We start from the raw sequence: 21,150 nt of genomic DNA, 5'->3' as shown, positions 1-21,150 counted from the left end.
GCCCACCGTAGGAGAAGATCAAGTTTGAGACCATCTAAGGAACTTGAAGATGCACAAGTCCATGGGACCTGATGAGATGTGTCCACAAGTCCTGAGGGAACTGGTGGATGAAGTGGCTAAGCCACTATCCATCATATATGAGTAGTCGTGGCAGTCCAGGGGAGTTCCTACTGACCAGAAAAGGGGAAACATAACCTCCATTTTTAAAAAGGGAAGACCCGGGGAACCACAGGCCAGTCAGTCTCACCTCTGTACCTGGCAAGATCATGGAGCGGATCCTCCTGGAAATTGTGCTAGGGCACACGGAAAATAAGGAGCTGATTGGTGACAGCCAACATGGCTTCACTAAGGGTGAATTGTGCCTGATAAATTTGGCGGCCTTTTATGATGGGGTTACAGTGTGGACAAGGGAGGAGCAACTGATGTCATCTGCCTGGACTTGTGCAAAGCATTTGACACTGTCCTGCATGACATCCTTGTCTCTAAATTGGAGAGACGTGGATTTGATGGATGGACCACTTGGTGGGTAAGGAATTGGCTGGATGGTTGCACTCAAAAGAGTTGTGGTCAACAGCTCGATGTCTGAGAGGAGACCAGTGATGAGTGGCATTCCTCAGGGGTCAGTCAGTACTGGGACTGGTGCTGTTTAACATCTCTGTCGGCAACATGGACAGTGGCATTGAGTGCACCCTCAGCAAGTTTGCTGATGACACCAAGTTGTGTGGTGTGGTTAACATGCTGGAGGGAAGGGATGCATCCAGAGGGTCCTTGACAGGCTTGAGAGGTGGGCCCGTGTGAACCTCATGAAGTTCAACAAGGCCAAGTGCAAGGTTCTGCACATGGGTTGGGGCAATCGCAAGCGCAAGTACAGGCTGGGCAATGAGTGAATTGAGAACAGTTCTGCGGAGAAGGACTTGGGCGTGTTGGTTGTACGAGAAGCTCAACATGACCTAGCAGTGTGCATTTGGAGCCCAGAAAGCCAACTGTATCCTGGGCTGCATCAAAAGAAGTGTGGCCAGCAGGTCAAGGGAGGTGATTCTCCCCCTCTACACCGCTGTCATGAGACTCAACCTGGAGTATTGCATCCAGCTCTGGAGCCCTCAGCACAAGAAAGACAATGACCTGTTGGAGCAAGTCCAGAGGAGGGCCACAAGAGTGATCAGTGGGCTGGAACAACCTCTCCTATGAGGACAGGCTGAGAGAGTTGGGGTTGTTCAGCCTGGAGAAGGCTCCAGGGAGACCTTATAGCAGCCTTCCAGTCCCTAAAGGGGGCCTACAGGAAAGCCAGAGAGGGACTTTTTACAAGGACATGTAGTGAGAGGACACGGGGTAATGTTTTTAAACTGAAAGAGGGTAGATTTAGGTTAGATGTAAGGAAGAAGTTCTTCATTGTGAGAGTGGTGAGGCACTGGAAGAGTTTGCCCAGAGAGGTTGTGGATGCTCCATCCCTGGCAGTGTTCAAGGCCAGGTTGGATGGGGCTTGGAGCAACCTGGTCTAGTGGAAGGTGTCCCTGCCCATGGCAGGGGGGTTGGAACTAGATGGTCTTTAAGGTCCCTTCTGACCCAAACCATTCTATGATTCTATGAATTTACTTTCTATGAACCTTGACTCTTATGAGTGTGGACTTCAGGTTATGCCCAGACTGCCAGCCCTTTCTATGTGTCATAGTAACTGCAGCACAGAGCTGTCCCTGGGGATTAATAACTCTTTGGTGGATGGCTCAATGTAGTACCCCCAAGGGCATCATTAAAACTCTCCACAAGAATTACTTCAATGCCTGTAACATTTAATTATGCTTTAGAAATGCACTGCAGTGTTTCTTATTGTTACAAAGTAGATTTTTCAAACTAAACCCAAGAAACTCTGTTAAATGAGCATTTATTTTTCATTAACATGTGGTGTGAGGTTCATTTGAACTGATTGCCCTATGGCTGCTCCATATTTGATAATGGGACTTTTAAAATAAAAAGTTGTGTATTTTTATTTTGGCTGTGATTAGTATATTTTTTTGCCATGTTGTAGGGAAAAAACCTATTCAGCATGGGTTTGGAAGTCCATACTTCCATGCACATACTTGTCCTGATCTTTAATCAGCTCCTAGATCCAGTCTGTACTGTTGAGATTTCATCTGATGATCACCTAGCTTTATCTTAATTCTGCTGGCTGCTCCATGCCCCATGGACCTGGCTGGTAGGACAGTCAGAAGCACTAACAGTTGTCTTTAACTTTGCTCTTGTTGTCCAAGGAGTTGTTAAAAGTCTGAAAGATGTCATAAGCTATCATTGAAAGACTCAGTTCTGTTTCTGAATACTTCCCTATTTTCGAGTGAGGGCCCAGTTAGCCACTATTGATGTGTAAAATAAACACGAGAGAAGCTATTCCAATCCGTCAATGCACTAGCAAAACATTTTTCCAGTCTGTCTTTCAAGACCAAAGGAATCCCCTAAGGGAACAAACTCTGCTTGAACACCTGTATTTAATCTTTAATCTCAGGACCTAGACTTCTGGCAATTAAATATCACTGGCATACTGCTGTTAGTCTGATCCCAATAAAAAAATATTTACTTGCAAAATTTTCCCACCCAGTCAGATTGCTGATATAGGGAGGAAATCAAATTGGTAATAAGCTAGGTCAAGAGCATACTATAGTTGTTAAACACTGAAAGCAGCAGTGCCTAAAGAAATCAGCTCAGATGAGGTGTTTTACTAACTAAAGATACAGGGTCTAGGTTATAGGACCTGTCAGTGCATCTCATCACGTGGTCCTGGACTGGTGGAGATTCTGGCAGTGGTGCCTGTGGACACCCGAGAGCTCTGTGGGTGCTGGCTCTGGGTGGACTCACAGCCAGTATCAGTATCAGCTCTGACAAGAACTGCCACGGCTCACTTCTGTGCTGGACAACGTGAGCATTTTCTCTGATGGTTGCAAGGTTCACACACGGGGCACACGTTTGGGCTGATAGTATAAACAGGGTGATACCAAGATAGTGAGGTAGAAAATAGAAGAACTATTCCATTTTTGGACCAGATCATTGCTGTACTATGATCAAACTCAGAGTCCTTTCTTGTGCTTGATGAGAAGGTACACCATCAGTTAGGTATGTTAAGGAATATGTGCACTTGAAGTGCTTAAGATATCAAGTGATTTTGTGAGCACAGATCCCACATAACCGCAGCTGCTGGACTTTTAAAACTAGACATGTGAGTGTTGAGAGTGTGTGTTGGTGTTGGGGAATGAGGTTTTTTTTCTGATTTTATTTCTAAAAATGTACACCTAAAATAGCTCTACTGAGTGCATGCAGTTGCTATGGGGTTTATAGTGTCACAAAGAAGAGACTCTCTTCATATGTGCTGGTGTTTGCAGTGTTGGATGAAGGCACGGGCACAAATGTTACGTGCCATTTTGTGCCAAATTCAGAGAGCATTTAAGTAGAGTTTTTAAATAAAAACTAAGGTGTAACCTTACTGTCTTGCTTTTTTTGGGGTATTTTCAGCTCTTGAGTTTTTTTATGAAGTTTTCTGTATATTGCATAAGCTTTTGAGACAATGAATTCTTCAGTATTGAGGAATAGGTGGTGCACTTGAAGTTCAAACTGCATGTTCGATTTTATGATAAAGATTGTGAAATACATGTATATGATGCACATGGAAGCTCTAAGCATGAGGGGAAAAGTGAGTGTCTAAAATAAGTCAATATTAGATCTAATGAAATTCATGTTTTTCTTTTCTTGGATGGTGCATTATGTTATCTGATCTGATGTGATTCTCCTTGCAGAGGAAGAGGGGAAGACAATTCAAGGAAGAGAAGTGGACTCCTTAAGAAAAAAAAATTCTACTTCTGAATTATCAAACAGAAAGAAACAGGATGGCTCACCTGGAAGAAGCAAAGAAATGTGGGTGTCTCTTCCACCACAGATGCCAAATGAGAATGAGGTAATGAGTTAACATTTGTCCATGTGGATAAGCACCATATTCAAACAGATGAAAATATGGGGAGATACACTGTCCAAATGTTAGAGGCTAGTGGTATTTATCCCATCCAAGGCAAATATTTAAAATACTACCTAAGTGTGTAATGCTTACAGAGGCACCTGCATGGGTCATGTTTGGCAGTGGCATTTGCTCTACTGAATCTGACTAATAAATAAGGCGCCCTGCAAGGCCCTTTTTAGTGCTTTCGCTGAAGACTACAGTTATTGGTAGAGGTTGGCAAAAAGGAAAAAATCTTGAGAGCATGGATGCCAACATGCACAGATTTATTTTGTTTCTTGAGGATTTTAGCAAGTCCTGAGTTCTGTGTTACTGAAGTAGATTGCTTCAGCTACCTGAAGTAAACAGTAGGCAGGCCAGAGGCATTTTCAATTTTCTGAAACATATGAGATTAGGGATTTAATATGTAGGGACAGGAAAACAATAGACATCATCTGGAGAGAGCAAGATGGACATCTGAGTCCACTTGTTAAGAACTTCTGCCCTCCTGCCTGAATAACAAATAACTAAGCTGTGATCTAGCCTGTACTCAAAAATTCCCTTCATTAAACTTTGTATTAAAGAAGTAGCAGGTCATTTTGTGCAATACACAGAGCAACACACTTAAGTGCCTTCAAATGATGGGCCTGCCAGGCCTCAGTCAAAGAGCACAAGATGTCATTTTCCTCCCTACTGGCACTTGCCTTTGAGGTGGAATCGAGCAAGGCTTTTAAAACAATCACGTTCTGTCAGTTGATTGTGTAATAATAATAATGACAAGAATCTTTCTGCCATTTTTCTCATGAAGAATATGGTTGCCTCACTGGGATGGACTGCCTTTGGGTCTCTTACTTTAGCCACTTTAAATTGGCTTTCTGCCCCATAAAGCAATGTGCAACTTCCATTATCCTTTATTTAATGGAACATCTTAATACTTGTCTTTGTTGCTATAGAAAAAAAGTTTCAGGCGTGGCTGCACATTTTTGTCACATTAGCAGTTTAAGAAACAAATACAGTAATAGCAGAATGCATCAGAAAAATTGCTAGCATAGTAGCAGGAGGAGGCTGTAATGCAGTAAGTTGGCCACTGTAACCTTTAAGCCTGCCCTGAGGAAAGAAGGAAAAAAACTGCTATTGAAAACAATGCTTCTGTTCTAAATGCTGCTTTTTAGGCATGTTATGATTACTTGCACTATTGCTCCAATTGATTCAGTCTGGTCCTGCATAGGATTTCAGAGGATTACCTGCATACGTTCTGTTTTCAGGAGCATTGCATACACTTTTTAAAAATTTTTAAATGCACCTTAAAGGATCTATATGTGTAAATCAGTAGGAGCTCTGACTGTGATTTTGGTTCTGTTTCATGCGTATAAGTATTTCCGCCTATTTATCTACAGACAGTGATGAATGAGAGCTGGAAAACTAGTGGCTCTGATGGAAATGATCTCAGTCTTTCTGAAAGAGTGAAGGTGAGTTTTTCTTTGATTTTATTCAAAGTGGGGATTATGACCAGAACATGACTGATTCTTGCTTTATTCATTTACAAAGTACTTGCAATTTGTTGATGTATTTCTTTCCCATCTGTGGGAAAGAAGGATGAGAGCATCACCATCCAAAATTTTTTTCAAAGGTTAATGAGTATGTACTTTTAAAGTGTAAAAGTTATATAAGTGTTGAGAATGGTGTCAAATCAGGTTGGAAAAAATTATCTAAGAACATCTCTAATTACTTCATGAAAACACAGAAGATTACCCAATGCATACAGTAGATCCTCAATGGTAACACTATTTGCACATAGGCTGGGAAAGGCCTTTCACTCTCACCCTATGCATCTATTCAGAGTGCTACCTGAAATAAGAAATGTCTTTTCTTGTGATATGTTTTAGATAGTTTAGACCATTTTCAAGGGACATCAGCCTGAAAAAACAGTAGTGCAGTGTCCCAGATGAAATATTAAAACTTTAATAATTTTTAGCTTTTTTATTTCCCAGTCAGTTCACCATTAGTATCAAAATGGATCAAGCTCTACTTTACATGTATTGTCTCTCTACCATATGCAGTGATCTTGCAAAACTTACCATGTATCTTTTTCCTATGAAAATATTTTACTTCTCCATCTTCCCACTAAGTTACTGAAAAAGTTGCTGTACAGCTTGAGCTTCTTTTCCATCACTGTGGTTGATATGCAGCAATTTTGGCAACAATTCTTTGCTTATATATAAAAGTACTTCCTTTGGGTTACACATTTCAAAGCAAATTCATATGCTTTCTTGGAAAAATGCAGGGGAGAATGGAGAAGATGAAGCAGACAGTTTAATGCTTTTTTGCTTTGTTTTAGATTGTTCTATAAGGAATGGAATTAATACATTTTAAGCTATTTTGCAATTTGGGTGTTTTATGACAGGTGGACGAGTACTTGGATTTGGAAGACATAGACACAGATGAAGAGACATGCAGTGGTAGGTTCCCCCCCTTCATATTCACTATCATCGTGTGTCTTCGGATACAAGTGTATAGACATTGTTTAAAGAACTGTTTCTCCTCTAAAAAAGGTGTTCTTCCTCAGTTCTTCTATTGCTAGAAAATTCCCCAAATTCCCCAAATTCAAGTACTCATTTCCTTACTCTAAGAGGTAAGGAGGTAATAAATTATAAGGAATATTTATTATACTGTGTCCTGGTGAGCAGGTTTTTTTTTTCAAGATTTTTCAGAATTGTAGAACACTTCTTGTTAGCAATGTTTCTACATTCTTCTGCAGTTCTATTTTGTATTGAAATTATTTTGATTACCAACGTTTCTCCACAAAGTAACGTGGGTGCTGAGAGAGAGTTCCATAAAGTGGAAATATTTAATGAAAATGTTGTCCCTACCTATTAAAATGATTTCATCCTGGGCTTCAAATAGATGAGACTAATTTTGAATTCACAGTCAACTTCTTTAAGAATTCCAATTATGAGCATTTTGATTTGTGTTGAACTGTTCCATACATCTATAATAATTTTAACTCTCCCACCTCTAAAAAATAAATAGAAACCTAGTTTCCATAGATATTTGTCTATCATAGGTGCTTGTGTGGTCTTTATTACCACCAGAATTGATGACCTTTTAAATTCATTTTCCTCATCTATACCTGTGACTACACAAAGAAACCAAGCCACACAGATTAAAGGATTTGCCTAAGGTCACTGAAAGAAGCTGTTGGAGAGTAAGAGACTGTGGCCCTTGGATCCTTGGTTATTGCCATTTAATTAGTCTGTCTAACGCGTTAAAGATTTGATTAGGCTTTCCTTTCTGCATGTGCAGAATTCCTATGAAGTCAGAGGGCTTAGGGACTTTCAGTTGATTAATATTTGGAGCTTGGCTGTAACTCACAAGAAAATAATAAACCAATGTAAGTCAGGTTTACAGCAAATATTCTTTCTCCAACCTGGTCATTTCAGGAAGGAGGGAGTAAGATAGCAGTCCAGTATCAGGTACAGACATCAAAGATTTCTTTTGAGTGCAGTGTTCGTATGTGCCTATTTTTCCCTTTGTAGGACATTGTTCTGTGTTTATGTCTTAAATTCTGGTAATATCTATTAAAAAAACCTGGGGCTTACTGGTGGAAGCCTAAACCCACATTTCACTTGCATCATAATGAAATGAGAATTGTCTATATCTAGTTCATGGAAGTATTGTTAGATATCTCTAGTTCAAAACAGGCCACAAATTGGATGATGAGAAATAAGCCCAACACTAAAATACCAAGCAGGGCAGTGAGGAAAGAAGAGCTCTGCCAGAGCTTGGGGATAGCTCGCCACTTTCTGGACCATGCCAGACCTTGCCTCTCTCCAGGCTTTTCAGTCATTTCTGTGTATTTGTGTGTGTGCAAGAGTAAATGTTAATCACATATGTTTAGAAACCCCTGCTAAAACAGACTGCATTTGAACAAGATGAGAATTACAAAAATCATCATCTGCTTGTACTGTCTGTATAGCACTTTATGCAAACCACATTGGGAAAACCTTTCAGTTAGTGCTTTTATTGGTGATTATAAAAATAATAAACATAACATTATACCACCACTACTGTAGATTATCAGTGTGCTAACTACTCGCTTTTTACGTGACATTGGATTTGGCTTTCAATCTCTGCTCTCCTCAGCTTTTCCCATGAGACAGCACTCTCTGCACAAATTCCCTGCACAGACTGCCTCAGTGCAGAAAGAAGCTGTATCCACTCCTAAGCAATCAACGGTGCTCACTAACAGCATTAAGCATTTAGATTGTATTTTATAACATTGAAACACTGCATAGCCAGAAGCTAATCATTCCTTCTAAAGTCTGTAAGGAGAGTGAATAGCATCCAAATTTTTATCTGGGAAACCCACAGCCTGGGTCTTGCCTAGGGCTTCTTCAGTGGAGACAGTTCTTGAGTCAAGATGAAAAATCTCCCCATGACTCCTAAGTGCAGAAAATAGGACTTATAGTTTGATAGTTGTCTTACCTGTCAAAATCCACTTGACAGGCTTCATAATAAGAGAGGTAAAATCTTACTCCTGTAGAAACCATAGCAACAAAATGCAAATTAAAATATAAAATGGTGTTGCTTCCCTTATTTGTAATAATGAAGTAATATAAAATAATATCCCTATTATCCACCTTAATAAAGGATTAATTCTGAAGAATTCCAGTTCGTTTATAAGTGAGGCAAAGTGTGACACAAATTTGAAAGACATTCTGTTGCTGGCCTTTTAAAATGCTGCCACCTGTATGTCAGAACAAATGATAGATTTAAGACTTCGTATTGGCAAAATACTTCATTGGTGAAACAAGCTACGACACCTAGTAAAAAATATCATATGCTGCTAGTATGATTACAGCAAGCTTTTATCTCTACATATTATTGGCAACAGTTCAGTATCTCAGTACGTAATTTAGCTTTAAAGGGCAAATCAGTTAGCTGACTTAGCAACTGTACATTGATACAATAAATATTCACACTTAAGGAGAAGTGGCTCAAAGTTGACAGTGTGAAAAGCATGATAGAAAATAGGTGTTAAAACATCCCATCTAAACCAATGCTTTTTGGGAGATGTCCTGGAAGAATCATTCTAGTGGGTTGTTTTCTCTTTTGTTTTTTTTTCCCAACTTACTTTGCTAAGTCCAATGTCTTTTAAGGTGTGAATGAATACAACTGCTTCTTACAAAAAAAAAAAGCAGCCCATAGATTTGGCCAGTATGCAAATTCATTGTAGCTGTTTTCATTAGACAGCACTGGGCTGAAAGCCTGAAACCAGAGCAATGCTTTGCATTGTAGGACTTTGGCATGGTAAACCATAATTGGCAAAGTAAAATTGCTGCCCTAAACCATAGCTTTAGTGCATCGTGTAGAGACAGCATGTGTATGGTGGACTGTTTAATCACTCTTTCTTACGGAATTTAATCTGTAAGTAGCTTAAGGCAACAATAGAGATGATCAGGCTTTCTTCAGGGATGGATGGAGAATGCCTAGTACCTATGTTTTGACAACAGAATTCCCTTCCAGGACTGGTGACAAATCACTTGCTGCAGGGCTCGAAGGATAGTTAGATAATAATAGGTAATATTTGCATGAAGTACAAAATATGTAAAAAGCATGTCTAGAGACCTTGAGTGTGCAATTTTTTAAATACAAGAGAAGATTAAAGTAGGACTAATTAAATGTATGGATGAGACTGCATAGGCAAGGATATCAGAGTCCCATCCTAATACAGCTTGGAGGCCTGAGGTACTGTAAACTTGTCTTTTCAAGCTCCCAGTTCTCTGTAACCCCACAGAGGTTGAGGATTAACCCAAGTGACTCAGTTACTTTGAAGCTGAGGCCAAGCACCACTATTATTTAAATAATTCTTAGGCAAATCATATCAATATCTGTTACTTTCTATAATCTCTGCCTTTCCATTTATATTTTCAGCTTATATTTATGTCCAGAAAAATCAGGCTGAGGAGGAGGATTCGGAATTAAATTATGTGGATTTTTTCAAGTGTGGGGCTCCCCCAAACTGTTGGATCTCTTTCTTTTTTTCTCCTCCGGTCTCTGTAATCCATTTAACACTGCCTCAAGATGATTTCACACTAGGCAGCTCTTTGGGGCTAACACCCTAAAGCCTGAGACTCAGAGGAGACAGCAAAATTTAGCTTTTAAGCTTTTTTCGCTATCACTACCTACCTCCTCAGCTCCCCATCAACAGCATTTTTGTGAAATGTAGTGTCTGAAAGTGGTAAAACCTGTGTTAGTGTATCTATAGCTGAGCATCATTTGGCTACAGTGAAACTAAAGATATAGACAAGACTTTGAACTTCTTCACTCTTGAAAATTCAAATAAGGTTTGTGCCAATAGGTTCGTTTTTTCTATACTTATAGTTAATGTCAGTGGTGCACAATGAGCAAAAACCCACAACTCAGCAGTGTTCACAGATTTGGTAATCACTTTCTGTGACTCTATTGGGGGGGGGAAGGGACTAAAGAAAAGAAAATTGCTTAGTTTCCAGATAGGCCCTCATTAAAGTATGCTGGACTTTAGTAAAATCATCAGAGCTCACTGCCGTATCACCCAGGAAGTTGATTCTTCATGGTATGAGAGGTACATTTCAAAATCTCTTCTCAGATTTTTGGTATCACTGCCTGCTCAGTTATCTCTATATATGGTGCCACTGGCAGTGTCCAAGGCTAATTAATCACCTCCACAGAGAACATAATTAGCAGCTTAATTAGGATCATCATCCACTAGTGCTGTAGCATCAGCCTAAACGAGCTGTGAGGTACTGGCTAGAACTTACAATAGCCTACAGTTCCTTTGGGAGCTCCCACTGAGAAGGAGGACTGTCAAAACTCCCTAATTTTTCTCTCTGAAGGAGTTTCTTGATTAAACATTATCAGGGAAAGCAGCATTTACCGATTAGACTTTCATATGCTGTCATGCAGCCAGGATAGAGAGACAAAGCTCATTTCTGGCATGTCTACTGGCAAACAAAGGTTGATTACCACATTCTTATGGGGTGATTGAAGGGAATTTGAAACATTGTTTGCATTACTAACGAGCCTTAAAATAGTGGAATTGACATTCTGAGTATGACAAGCACTTCTTGCTAAAAGCAAAAATAAATTTCCTTCTGTTGTCCTAAATTTTAAAGAGTTGTCTTTCAGAGCCGTTGCCAAACTGTTGTATAACAGTGCTTCCTCCTCGTCTTCTCGCCGCAGATTGGTCTGTTGAAGCGGGGGGAAGCTCTTTGTACAGAAATAATCAGTGTTTATATCAGGAGGTGATACAAACCTCCTGATGTCCAGGCTTTCCTTCCTTCAGTGAGGGCATGTATTTAGGGTGCAAGTTTGAAACAATGCCATTGCCTTTAAATGAGCATTCACATCTTCCTTCTGTCCTACAAATAGTTTTGACCCAAGTTACAAAAGATCGAAAAAAGCAGTTGCAGAACATGTGAAGACATAGCATATATGCCTGTGGACTGCACTGTTCTTTTCAGAAAGCTTTCTCATACAACTGATGCAGAATAAGATCAGATGCTATGCTGAGAACAAGTACTGAAAGCACATAGATGACTAGAGATAGATATAAGCAACCAAGAGAATAGGGATTAAAACTGGAAACCACTTGTACGTGAATCATGAACCAAAAGACAAAAATCCAGGAATGAGATACCCAAGGGAATGAACTCAGCTCTTTTTTAAAGAACATTCTACTTTACAAGTCCAAAGCCCTGCTGGCTTTGAAGTAGTACACAATTCCTAGAAGAAAACTAAATGAAGAATTCTGTCATGGATTTTTTACGAAGGCCTAGCTAGGAAATCATTATTTTCAAATGCAGATTTACAGGAGAATGAGAGGTCTGTAACTCCACTACTGTGGTAAAAGTGTGCAGGTAGAGATAAATAGCCACTTCTTCCTTTTCACTCTGCATCTATGTAGCCTCTTATTGGTTCCATTAACTAACATTTAAGCAATGCTTTGAAAATTTATTCTGAGATTTCAAGAGGAAATCAAGCTACTAAAATGTAGTATAAAGCTGTAAAGAAACTTGTGTATCAGCCAGAAAAAATAGTAGGTAGATTTACGTAATCCTTCGACTAAATTGCAAGACATCTTAAGTTCCTTCATAAAAACATTTCCGAGACAAGATGGACACACCTGTGCTGTAGCAGAGCTGAGACTGATTCATGTTAAAAGATATTTCTAAACCTAAGGCATATCAGTCTGAGTTGTCACAGAAAGCAAGCCTGCTGTTCCCAGAAGGAACGTTTTGCTTAAGTATGTAAAGGAAAAGTGATTCAGAAAGCCTGTGCACTTATGAACTGTGGACCAAATCCTACCCGTGTGGAAAGGTACATGTTGCTGTGTCCCAGATATAGGGAAGTCCTCTCAAGTATCTTTTTTTGGAAGGCTCAGGGAGGAACAAACATCCATGAAATATCCTTGGACAAGAGAGTCATCTGGCACTGTAGTGTCGAATATTAGTACTTCTACCAGGTATTTTTGCCTAATGTTTAAGGAGAGTCATGTTAAGATGCTTTGCAAAGATTCTTTATGTCCAATGTACAGGTGGTGAAACTCTAGCAAAAGAGACTTGAACGAGACTGCCCAGCTAATCAATGGCAAGACCAGGATTCAGTCTGGTATCTTATAACTCCTACTGCAGACATCTCTGCTCAGGACCTTCCTTCTTTGTTATGAAAGACAGGAATCTAATCCCAGGTGTTCTCTGAGTTCAGGAGCATCTACATCCAGATTTTTAATTCAGTGTCCTCAAGAAAGAAGAGCTACCTGTCTATTTTCAACCGAGTTTGATTTTTCCTTAGTATATTATATTTTATTATCTAGATTTTAGCTCAGGACTGCATGGATCCATTTTAAAGATAGCTGCCCATATTATATATTATGCAACAATAAGTACAGCACACTGATTAACAAGCTTCTGCCTGTGTCTGAACACTATGGGATTTTACACAGGATTTTGCTAGCTTATACATTGAGTGGAAGGTTAAAGTTGACTATTTTTTATTCAGCAGGGTCATTAGTTCTCCCAGGAGAGGTGGAAGAGACAGTGGCTTATTGTACGCCCTTTTTTGATAAGCCTATTCAACCGAAGTTCAGAACTTTGTCAGTTCCACAGCCATCGGACAGCAAAGCCCAAGAGGTATGAGGTCAGATTTATCTATTTAAACACTGGGGGTTTGGCGTGGGTTTTTTTTTTAACCTATTGGCTTCTAATGCTATTTCCACAAGAACAGGGTGATATAGATGGAGTGTGTGGAACTGTTATGAGTTAACAAATCACATTATTCATTTTTAAATTAATAATGAATTCTTAAGTACATTAAGGACTGAGATAAACACTCTAATAGAACGGTACTATTTTATCTTGCACACTGCTACTATATAATCCTACATTTTCAAAATGTGTACTACAATACTTCAAACTGTTTGTGGGCTTTTTAATATTTAACTGGTGTAACTCACAGAATATTCAAGTAAACTCTTGCACTTCCTGACCTTTGAACAAATCATTACTTATGTAGAATGATGGGCCACTTAATTTTCCAGTGATCTCATGATCTTATAACATCCTGCAGTTCTCATTGGGCTGAATATAGGAACCAACTTCTGCAACAAGGAGGTAGTGAATGATTTCCCTTCAATGTGACATTTAAAAGAAAAAGAGGTTTTAGAATATATTGTGATCAGAATTGGGATTTGTCCTCTTGGAAATGAGTAGCAAGATGCTGCTGAGGATCTGCATTGTTTAAGTCTGGTGTGGAGAGGTTTGCATTATGGAGTCTGAGTCTTTTAAAGAGACACAATCAATACAAGCTTTAATTTAGAATTGCCATTTTGCCTCAGAATTTCAGTTCTTTTCAAACTGGAACAGAAGGTATGGATTGCTCACAGGCTTATTTTAAGTCATTAAGCTTCCTATCCAAATAGTCAGTGTGAGCATTAACTTTTGGGGATGTTTCTATTGCAGAGAATTCTTCACCACTCTTTTCCCCTGCCTGATGATTGTAATAGAAGCTGAAGTTAGCTTCCGGCTAAAATGGGCCAGTTTTGATAGTTTCATGTGCTTATTGATGTCCCATGAGGCTTAAATCAAGTTTATAAATGACGTGTGACCAATGAAGGTTTGATGTTATAGCAGTGCATATGGTGCCTCCTTTCCTGAGCTCAATTGTGTTTAGTTCTTTGCAATAAACCCTTTACTATAAGGAACAAGTCTGCTCTGGGAAAAAGTAAATGCTCTAAATTGACCTTTCAAGCTTTAATACCCACCATTCTGTGAATAAAAATACTCACTCTTTTCCCTAAGGATTGACATAATTCAAGGTTTTTGCCTTGAGAAATATCCACTGGCACACAAAAAAACCACCTAGGATGAGGTTTTATAGTTTTCTCATTTGATAACTTCTATATAAAACCAAAGAAGAAGGAGGGTTGTAGCAGCCTGCAGTGTTCATAAAGGATTGCATATGACTCTTTAAACTATAATTCATGAAAAATAGATGAAGATCCCACTGCATGCAAAATTCATTTCCATTTGAGGAAAAGTTGGGTTATGAAAAAGAAACTGAGTATTATTACATTGGTTAGGGGTTGCTGCATTTTTCAAGAAGACAGACTTAGATTTTCACAACTGTTTGGTTGGTGCCAGGCTGCTCAAGATGAAGGCAGTCTTTCCCTTAAATTATACACATATTTGTGCCTTCATTTAGATAATATAGCTGTGGCCTGATTTTCAGAACTGTCAAGACTGAACAGGTCCATTTTAAAATCCCTCAGTGCTTCAAATTGTCATTGCCTTGAAAGTGAAGTCTTGCATTGCTTATGGCAGGACTAGTTTAGAAAGAGAAAAAGATTTTCCCTGGAAACATCCCTGCTCTGAAATGAGAGTGTTCTCTGTCCATCAGAACAAATCTGTTAGGGAAGGGCAACAGAATGTGGCTGCCTAGTCAGTTTTCATAGAGAATGGAAAACCATTCCCTATGAAAAATAAACAAGTTTAGTAGTGCAATGTAGGAAGTCAGATGTCTATACTGTGGACGTATTTGTGAAGGACTTCAGGGGAGAGTGTGTATCTCTGAACCTATTGCTAGGGAAAGTTTAAAAAAAAAGAAGCTCTGCTAAGACCCAGTGTATAGCTTGGCTAATTGTTAAAGAACAACTTGTCTCCCTGAAAATGTTTTTTCTGTCAAAAGCTGTTGGGAAGAGGCTTAGTGAATGACACAGCAAATTATTTGTGTTGTCCACCAATGTTGCTTCATCTTTCTTCCCTGGTTTTAGACATTATTATATTCCTGGATCTCAATATCGACAGTACAGCATACATGACCTCTCACAGGCCACTGCAAATCGAAACAGCATTCACTCCAGAGTTGAAGTACATTATCATAGAACATTTACCTTCCCTACCCAGATATTTAGTCTCTCCTTTATTTCTATTTAATACTTTTTTTCATAAAAGACATTGTAGTTTTTTTAATTGACAGTATGTCATATTATCTGCTTCTTAGGGTCTTTATTTGTTCTTATTTCCCCCTGCATACATATGAGAGCAGTTGAATGGGTATTTTCCGTCCACTCACTATAAACATGCATTCATTCAAAGTGGGATTCATCTCACCTAACTTCAGCTTTAAATTTAGTCCAGTGTAGTCCTTCTGTCGTCCAGAGGGGGAGAGAAGCACCTCCAGAACGTGATTCATCCCACTTGCTGTAGGCATTTGTCCTAAGATCTAATACATCTCTCTCCACAGGCTGACTCTCAGGCTGGGTCTTTTTTGACTAATTGACTACTGTAATCTAGAAGCTAATTTTTATATGGCTGGGATTAGGAAAGATGAGTTCTACGCTTCTATTCTCCTTTGTTTATCTTTAGTTTGAGCATTCAAAAAAGTATTTACCATGCCTATCATTTTACCTTTATCTGTGGAATGGCAGCATTTATCACCTAAAATACAGCTTCCGCTGAGTTCCTTTTGTTAAGGTTTTGCTGATAGGCCTCAACTGAGCTTTGTTTCTGCTGAGTGCTATGCATAAATGGAACAAGACCAAGGAAGAATTTAAAGACAGGATTGACTAAGTGAAGGAAGATGGAAGACTTACATCTTCTCAGAGGCCAAGACACAGAGATTGAATGACTTGTCCAGAATGCTGAAACAGAAGTGGAAAATTGGTCAAGATTTATTGACTCCCTATCCAGTGCCCCAAGCTCAAGACAAACATTTTTTTTCTCCCAAGTACCCAGTATATATTAAGCTTATATGAGATAATAGCATACATGCCTTTCCCCGCCTTTTTTTACCTATTGTTATTGAACTAGTAAGTTTTCCCTCGAGTATACAATAAAATCATTGGTGAGTGTATGTACATCCTTTACATAATTTGAACAAGCGAATCATAGAGTGCCATAATTACACAGAAATAAAGGTTTTAGAAGGACAGAGACAAGCTGTTCAGTTAACTGTAACTCCACACAGATTAATAAAAAGAACCGAGTTGCCAATTATTAATAGACTTTTGAAAGTCTCAACTTTAAGGTATTTTATTTACAACATTACTTTGTAAAACAGCCTCTAGCAAAATACTTCAGTTACTAATATGAATATTACATTCTTTTCCCCTTTAATTTGGACATGCAGGAACTGTAAATGAAAACGATTTTTCCTTCAGAAAGTAAATCACAGGAGCAATCTTAAGCAAACTGGCAGTTTTCTAATAGAGCAAAATTCTATTCCCAGAGAGCTCTCAAAAAGATTTCAATTAGATGTTAAATTAGACACCTGAAATTCACATATTTCTCTCAGCTCCTTAGGCAAAAATAACAAGATAATAACTTGAGCAGCTCAGAGGATTCAGTGTTCTATTGCAAAATGTCTTCCTTTTGAAATAGACCAAAATTGCAGTTTGCAGTATAAAAATTTTAGATCGCTTGTCTGTGTAGAAGGTTGAAGTGAATGGCTTCTTGGGAGAAGAAGCAAAAAAAAAATCCCTAGTGCTTTGAGTACTCGTTTGAGAGATGAAGCATGCTGATAAATATGCAATGTGAATAAACTTTTCAAATGTGCAAGGAGTGGGTACCAGAAGAATTGTTAACAGTGAAGTCAGGTATGTTCTACTTTGGCATCTAATTTCAGTTAGCATTTTGGGGTCGAGTTTTTTAAACAAAAGTTTTTCCGGTATTTCTCTGCATCTGCTTAAAATGTTCATGCACAAAATGACATGAAGGTCAACATAAGGGCATAGTGAATGTGTGTCTACTTTCCATAACTATGTTGGCAGAGGAAGAACAGATTTTTTTTTTTAGAATTCCTATGAAACCTCATTGTAATTTAAATTCTTCTTAACTTAGTTACCTATAGATGTGGTAACAAATACTGTTACAACCAAACTAACTGAAAAAGATTTGCGCATTGCATCACATGTTAGAAGAATGTTTTGGGTTTCTGCAAAGGACAGACAGATAGTAATGAACCCCAGTTGCTGGTACCAGTTGTTACCCAGTTGGTGGTACCCTTACTGGCATGGAATTTCAGAAGGCTTTACCTGTGGAAAAGATGAGAGGAGCCTTAATGACCTTGGCCTTAATGGGAAAGAGAGCTTGTGTGCAGGCTTTGTCTCATGTAAACATTTCTTGAATGTGCTATTTATAAAAGTTAATGATGGTTTACCTGGGATAGTTTATGGACATAGGCAAGATAATCTTTGCATGCAGAATGAATGCCGTTTTCTAGACTAACTCTATCCACAGCGTTTGTTTTTCTCATTTATAAATGCCCATGGTCTACAGGTCTGCATCTAGGATGATTTATATGCTCCAGCATCTATTGAAGCCAATCTAAGCCAAGTCCCTAGAACATTAAGCAATACAGATGATTAATAAAATTATACAAAACCAGAAAAAATATTTCCTGATCAATCAGGCAATATTACAGTTTATTAATAAAGAACGTAGATACTTGCAAGATACCCGCTGCCATGTCTGTCAGGTGCCCAGCCACCGGAAAAGAATCCAGGTACCTCTTCTCTGACTTATTAGATGGCATTAACTGTGTCAATATAGCTTCTTACAAAATGTTACCAGAAATCATGTGGGATACTGTGCCTTTTAAACTGAGCAGTGACCATAAGATGCTGAGTGTTCTTCCTCCCTTTCAGCAAAACAAGTAAGTGTATTCTTAACTTCAAATGCGTCAGTAGTCATTGGCTTCATTGAGGATTTATCAGAAGTTTGAAAAAATAAGCATGTGTTTAAACGTTTTGCTGATTTGATACTGAAGTACTTAAATCTTTGAAACAGAGAGCCCTTGAGGAGATGTGCTATTTTTCATGGCTGAAATTTCTAGACATTTTATATTAGCTTCTCAAAGGATAGGGAGCATTCCTGTACACTTTGGGCAGTAAGGATGTGTCGCCTGTGTAGCTCTGGAATTAATTTTATGTAACTGGTTGCCATAAATCTTTTGTGTCATGGCCCCCTGCAGTTTCTTATCAGTGTGCAGCACACCATAGTTATTTGTTTTCATTATTTTATTTTATAGGCAGAGCGTTTATTCTAAGATATTTCAATGAGAAGCAATACAGCAATGCTATACACTATGTCAACAAAGCAAATATTGGCAAATGCAGTAAGACTCTTTATTCACCGCACAAGAAATCCAAACCAGCCAATTGCATATCTCTGAGATGGTGAAAAGAAATTATTAGAGTCTGAAAATTGATTATGTGTCATTTTGCTCATTCCAGGCATTTCCTTTGCTGAAACTGTGTTCTGGGAAGCATGTTACATTAGTATCAGATGCGTGTACACTGAAGCTTTATGTGATACTAGCCCAAATTTTAAGGATATGGAATCTGTCTTTGAAATTTAACATAGCTGTACATAACTTGTCCATATCCCCACAGCCTGGCCGCTACAAGTGGCAGGAATGTAATAGATGTGTGCAAGGGAGGTTTTCAGATTCCTTGCCTTGAGCAAAATGAGCTAATGATATTCATTCAGATACAGTACAGTACAAATGGGACACATTAAATGGCTTAAATTAGGTCAAATTGAATAATTGAATTTATTCTTTTACTTAAAAAGACCTTAATCAGCTGAGAGTGCTAGAGTCAGAAAAAATAGTTTAATTAAATATTAATTAGAAGTTTATATTTTGAGCTCCCTTATCATCACTTGCAGCAATATTATTTATGTATGTGTTTTTCCTCATTACAGCTACTAGGGGATGATGTTCAAGCATTCTTACTTGATGAAGAATTTGATTATGACAATGTGGCACTGACCCCTAAGTTCTCTGAAGCTGAGCTGAAGGCCATTACAGAGTTGTCTGAAGAGAAGAAAACGGGGACAGGTGTCAAGTCAGCATGAGCTGAAGACGGAGTCAAAGGCATTCTGTGCAGTGCTGTTGAAATAACATTTTTAGGGGGTAAATCTAGCTCTTCATTGTACCCTTATTTAGTGTTTTTTTATCTATGTGGCCAGTAAATCAATTCCTCAAGATTTTTTTGTTTGTTCTACGAAGGTGCCTTCGAGCCTGAGGTTGCCTTTCCTTGTATCTCCTCCTAGTCCTAATGACGACAGAATAGGAAGATGGTGCTTGCCCAGAGTTGCTTGTATAGTAGCCCTTCATCCAGAGAGGAAGTATTTCCATCCTTTTTATGTCTGTACACTGATTTGCTTAGGCATTCAGGTTGGCTAAGGAGGTCTGTATTTGTCCCCAAACCCAGCGGGATTTTTGGGTAGATCAGTGACCTTTAGTATTGTTAGGCCCCAGTGCTCCACTACTTTCTTGTTTTCCAGGTGGTACAAGGCAGTTGGAAGGATGTCTCAAATGACAGCCATAAATTCCCTTTTGTAGAAAAATCCTCGAGCGGGGTGAATCCTGTATTGGCTCAGGCTAGGTATGCTAGAGGAATTGCTCCACAGGACCAAAACAAGCTGGTGGAATTCAAAATAGCTCTATGCCTACTCTTGCTTATATTTGGTACTGACCCAGTTCCTGACTAGCACAAAGCTAGTCCTAAAGCTGCCTTTTACCTGGTTCTTTCAGTAGTGCAAATAAGAGCTTTTTGCAGCTGACAAATCAGTCTATAAACTCTTTCCCTATCGCTATAAGACTTAAATGTACAGAGTTAAATGGATGAATAAATCTGGAAATACTGTGTTTTTTCCTCTGTCTTTTGAGTTACTTCAGTTCTGCAGAGAAATAAATATTCCTGTTTGCAATAAACTTTTTGAGTTGATCAAAATTGACGTGGTGCAACTCCTAACAATTAAACATGAACTGCTACAAAAAGCCTTCCACACAGAGGGAAGAACAGTGATTTCATCCATTAAAGGGAATGGCATTGGAAGGCTGTCAGATTTTGCATTTTTTTACAGGAGATGATTCCAAATACCAGCTTATGGCTTACACTCAACATCACTGAAATACAGCAAACTCTGGAGTTGAGTAAAGGTCGGGTAGTATGGGTGGGAGAGAAGAGTGTGCATCTCTGACACAAGGTAGTATCTACTCTTGCTATGAGGTGCTTAGAATTGATTTTTTTCAGCTTACTGTAGAACCTTTGCTGTTGAGGCTTGGTTTAACATCACAACACTGAATCATATTATTGGTCATTTTCTGGTATAACTACAGTAGCTAAAGTTTATTGACTAACATTTTGTCCTTGGCCTTTCTCCATTATTTCTGAAGTGGGTGATTAACATGATGAATATGGGAAGAGTGCCTGAGCAGACAGACTAGAGACCAAACCACAAGTTGTTTAAAGGCTCTGGATGAAGTCCCTGTGGCTGGTTGGCTGCTCCATTGTCAGCAATTTCTAAAAGCAAAGAAAGGTGCTTTGGTGCTCCAAAGGAAATTTTCTGGATCAGTAATTTTGTAGAATGTAATCATGCACCACTGAAATCTGAATAGCATTTGTTTTGAGGAATGGTATTTACCTTGATTAGGGGGATATAATTTAAGAGTGAGATTAACAAAAAACAGAAAAGAAAGTGGTCTCAGACAAGATGTTTAAGGAGAGTGATATAAAACTAGAAGTATGTTGTATAGAAAAACTGGCCCGTATAGGACCTTGCTGGTAGAAGGTTATGAGAAATTTATTTTTAACATCTACACTCAAAAGGGTGTCTGTGCAGTAGTTAAAACAG

The 21,150-nt window shown here is 38.8% G+C and overlaps 1 protein-coding gene across 1 annotated transcript in view; it reads left to right on the top strand.

The window, feature by feature from the left end:
* Window positions 1–19,805, top strand: part of LOC104843211 (chromosome unknown open reading frame, human C11orf74) — a 45,169-nt gene extending 25,364 nt beyond the window's left edge. Inside the window, exons 3-7 of the mRNA XM_010586007.1 lie at window positions 3,777–3,934; window positions 5,368–5,439; window positions 6,375–6,429; window positions 13,010–13,140; window positions 19,213–19,805. Coding sequence (XP_010584309.1) covers window positions 3,777–3,934; window positions 5,368–5,439; window positions 6,375–6,429; window positions 13,010–13,140; window positions 19,213–19,365 — 569 coding nt within the window. The 3' untranslated portion in view covers window positions 19,366–19,805. The remainder of the gene's footprint in view (window positions 1–3,776; window positions 3,935–5,367; window positions 5,440–6,374; window positions 6,430–13,009; window positions 13,141–19,212) is intronic.
* The last annotated feature ends 1,345 nt before the right edge of the window (window positions 19,806–21,150 follow it).

The sequence above is a fragment of the Haliaeetus leucocephalus genome, unplaced genomic scaffold, assembly GCF_000737465.1.
Source record: "Haliaeetus leucocephalus isolate CR32 unplaced genomic scaffold, Haliaeetus_leucocephalus-4.0 Scaffold138, whole genome shotgun sequence".
NCBI lineage: Eukaryota > Metazoa > Chordata > Aves > Accipitriformes > Accipitridae > Haliaeetus > Haliaeetus leucocephalus.
This window is presented reverse-complemented; position numbering and strand designations above follow the sequence as displayed.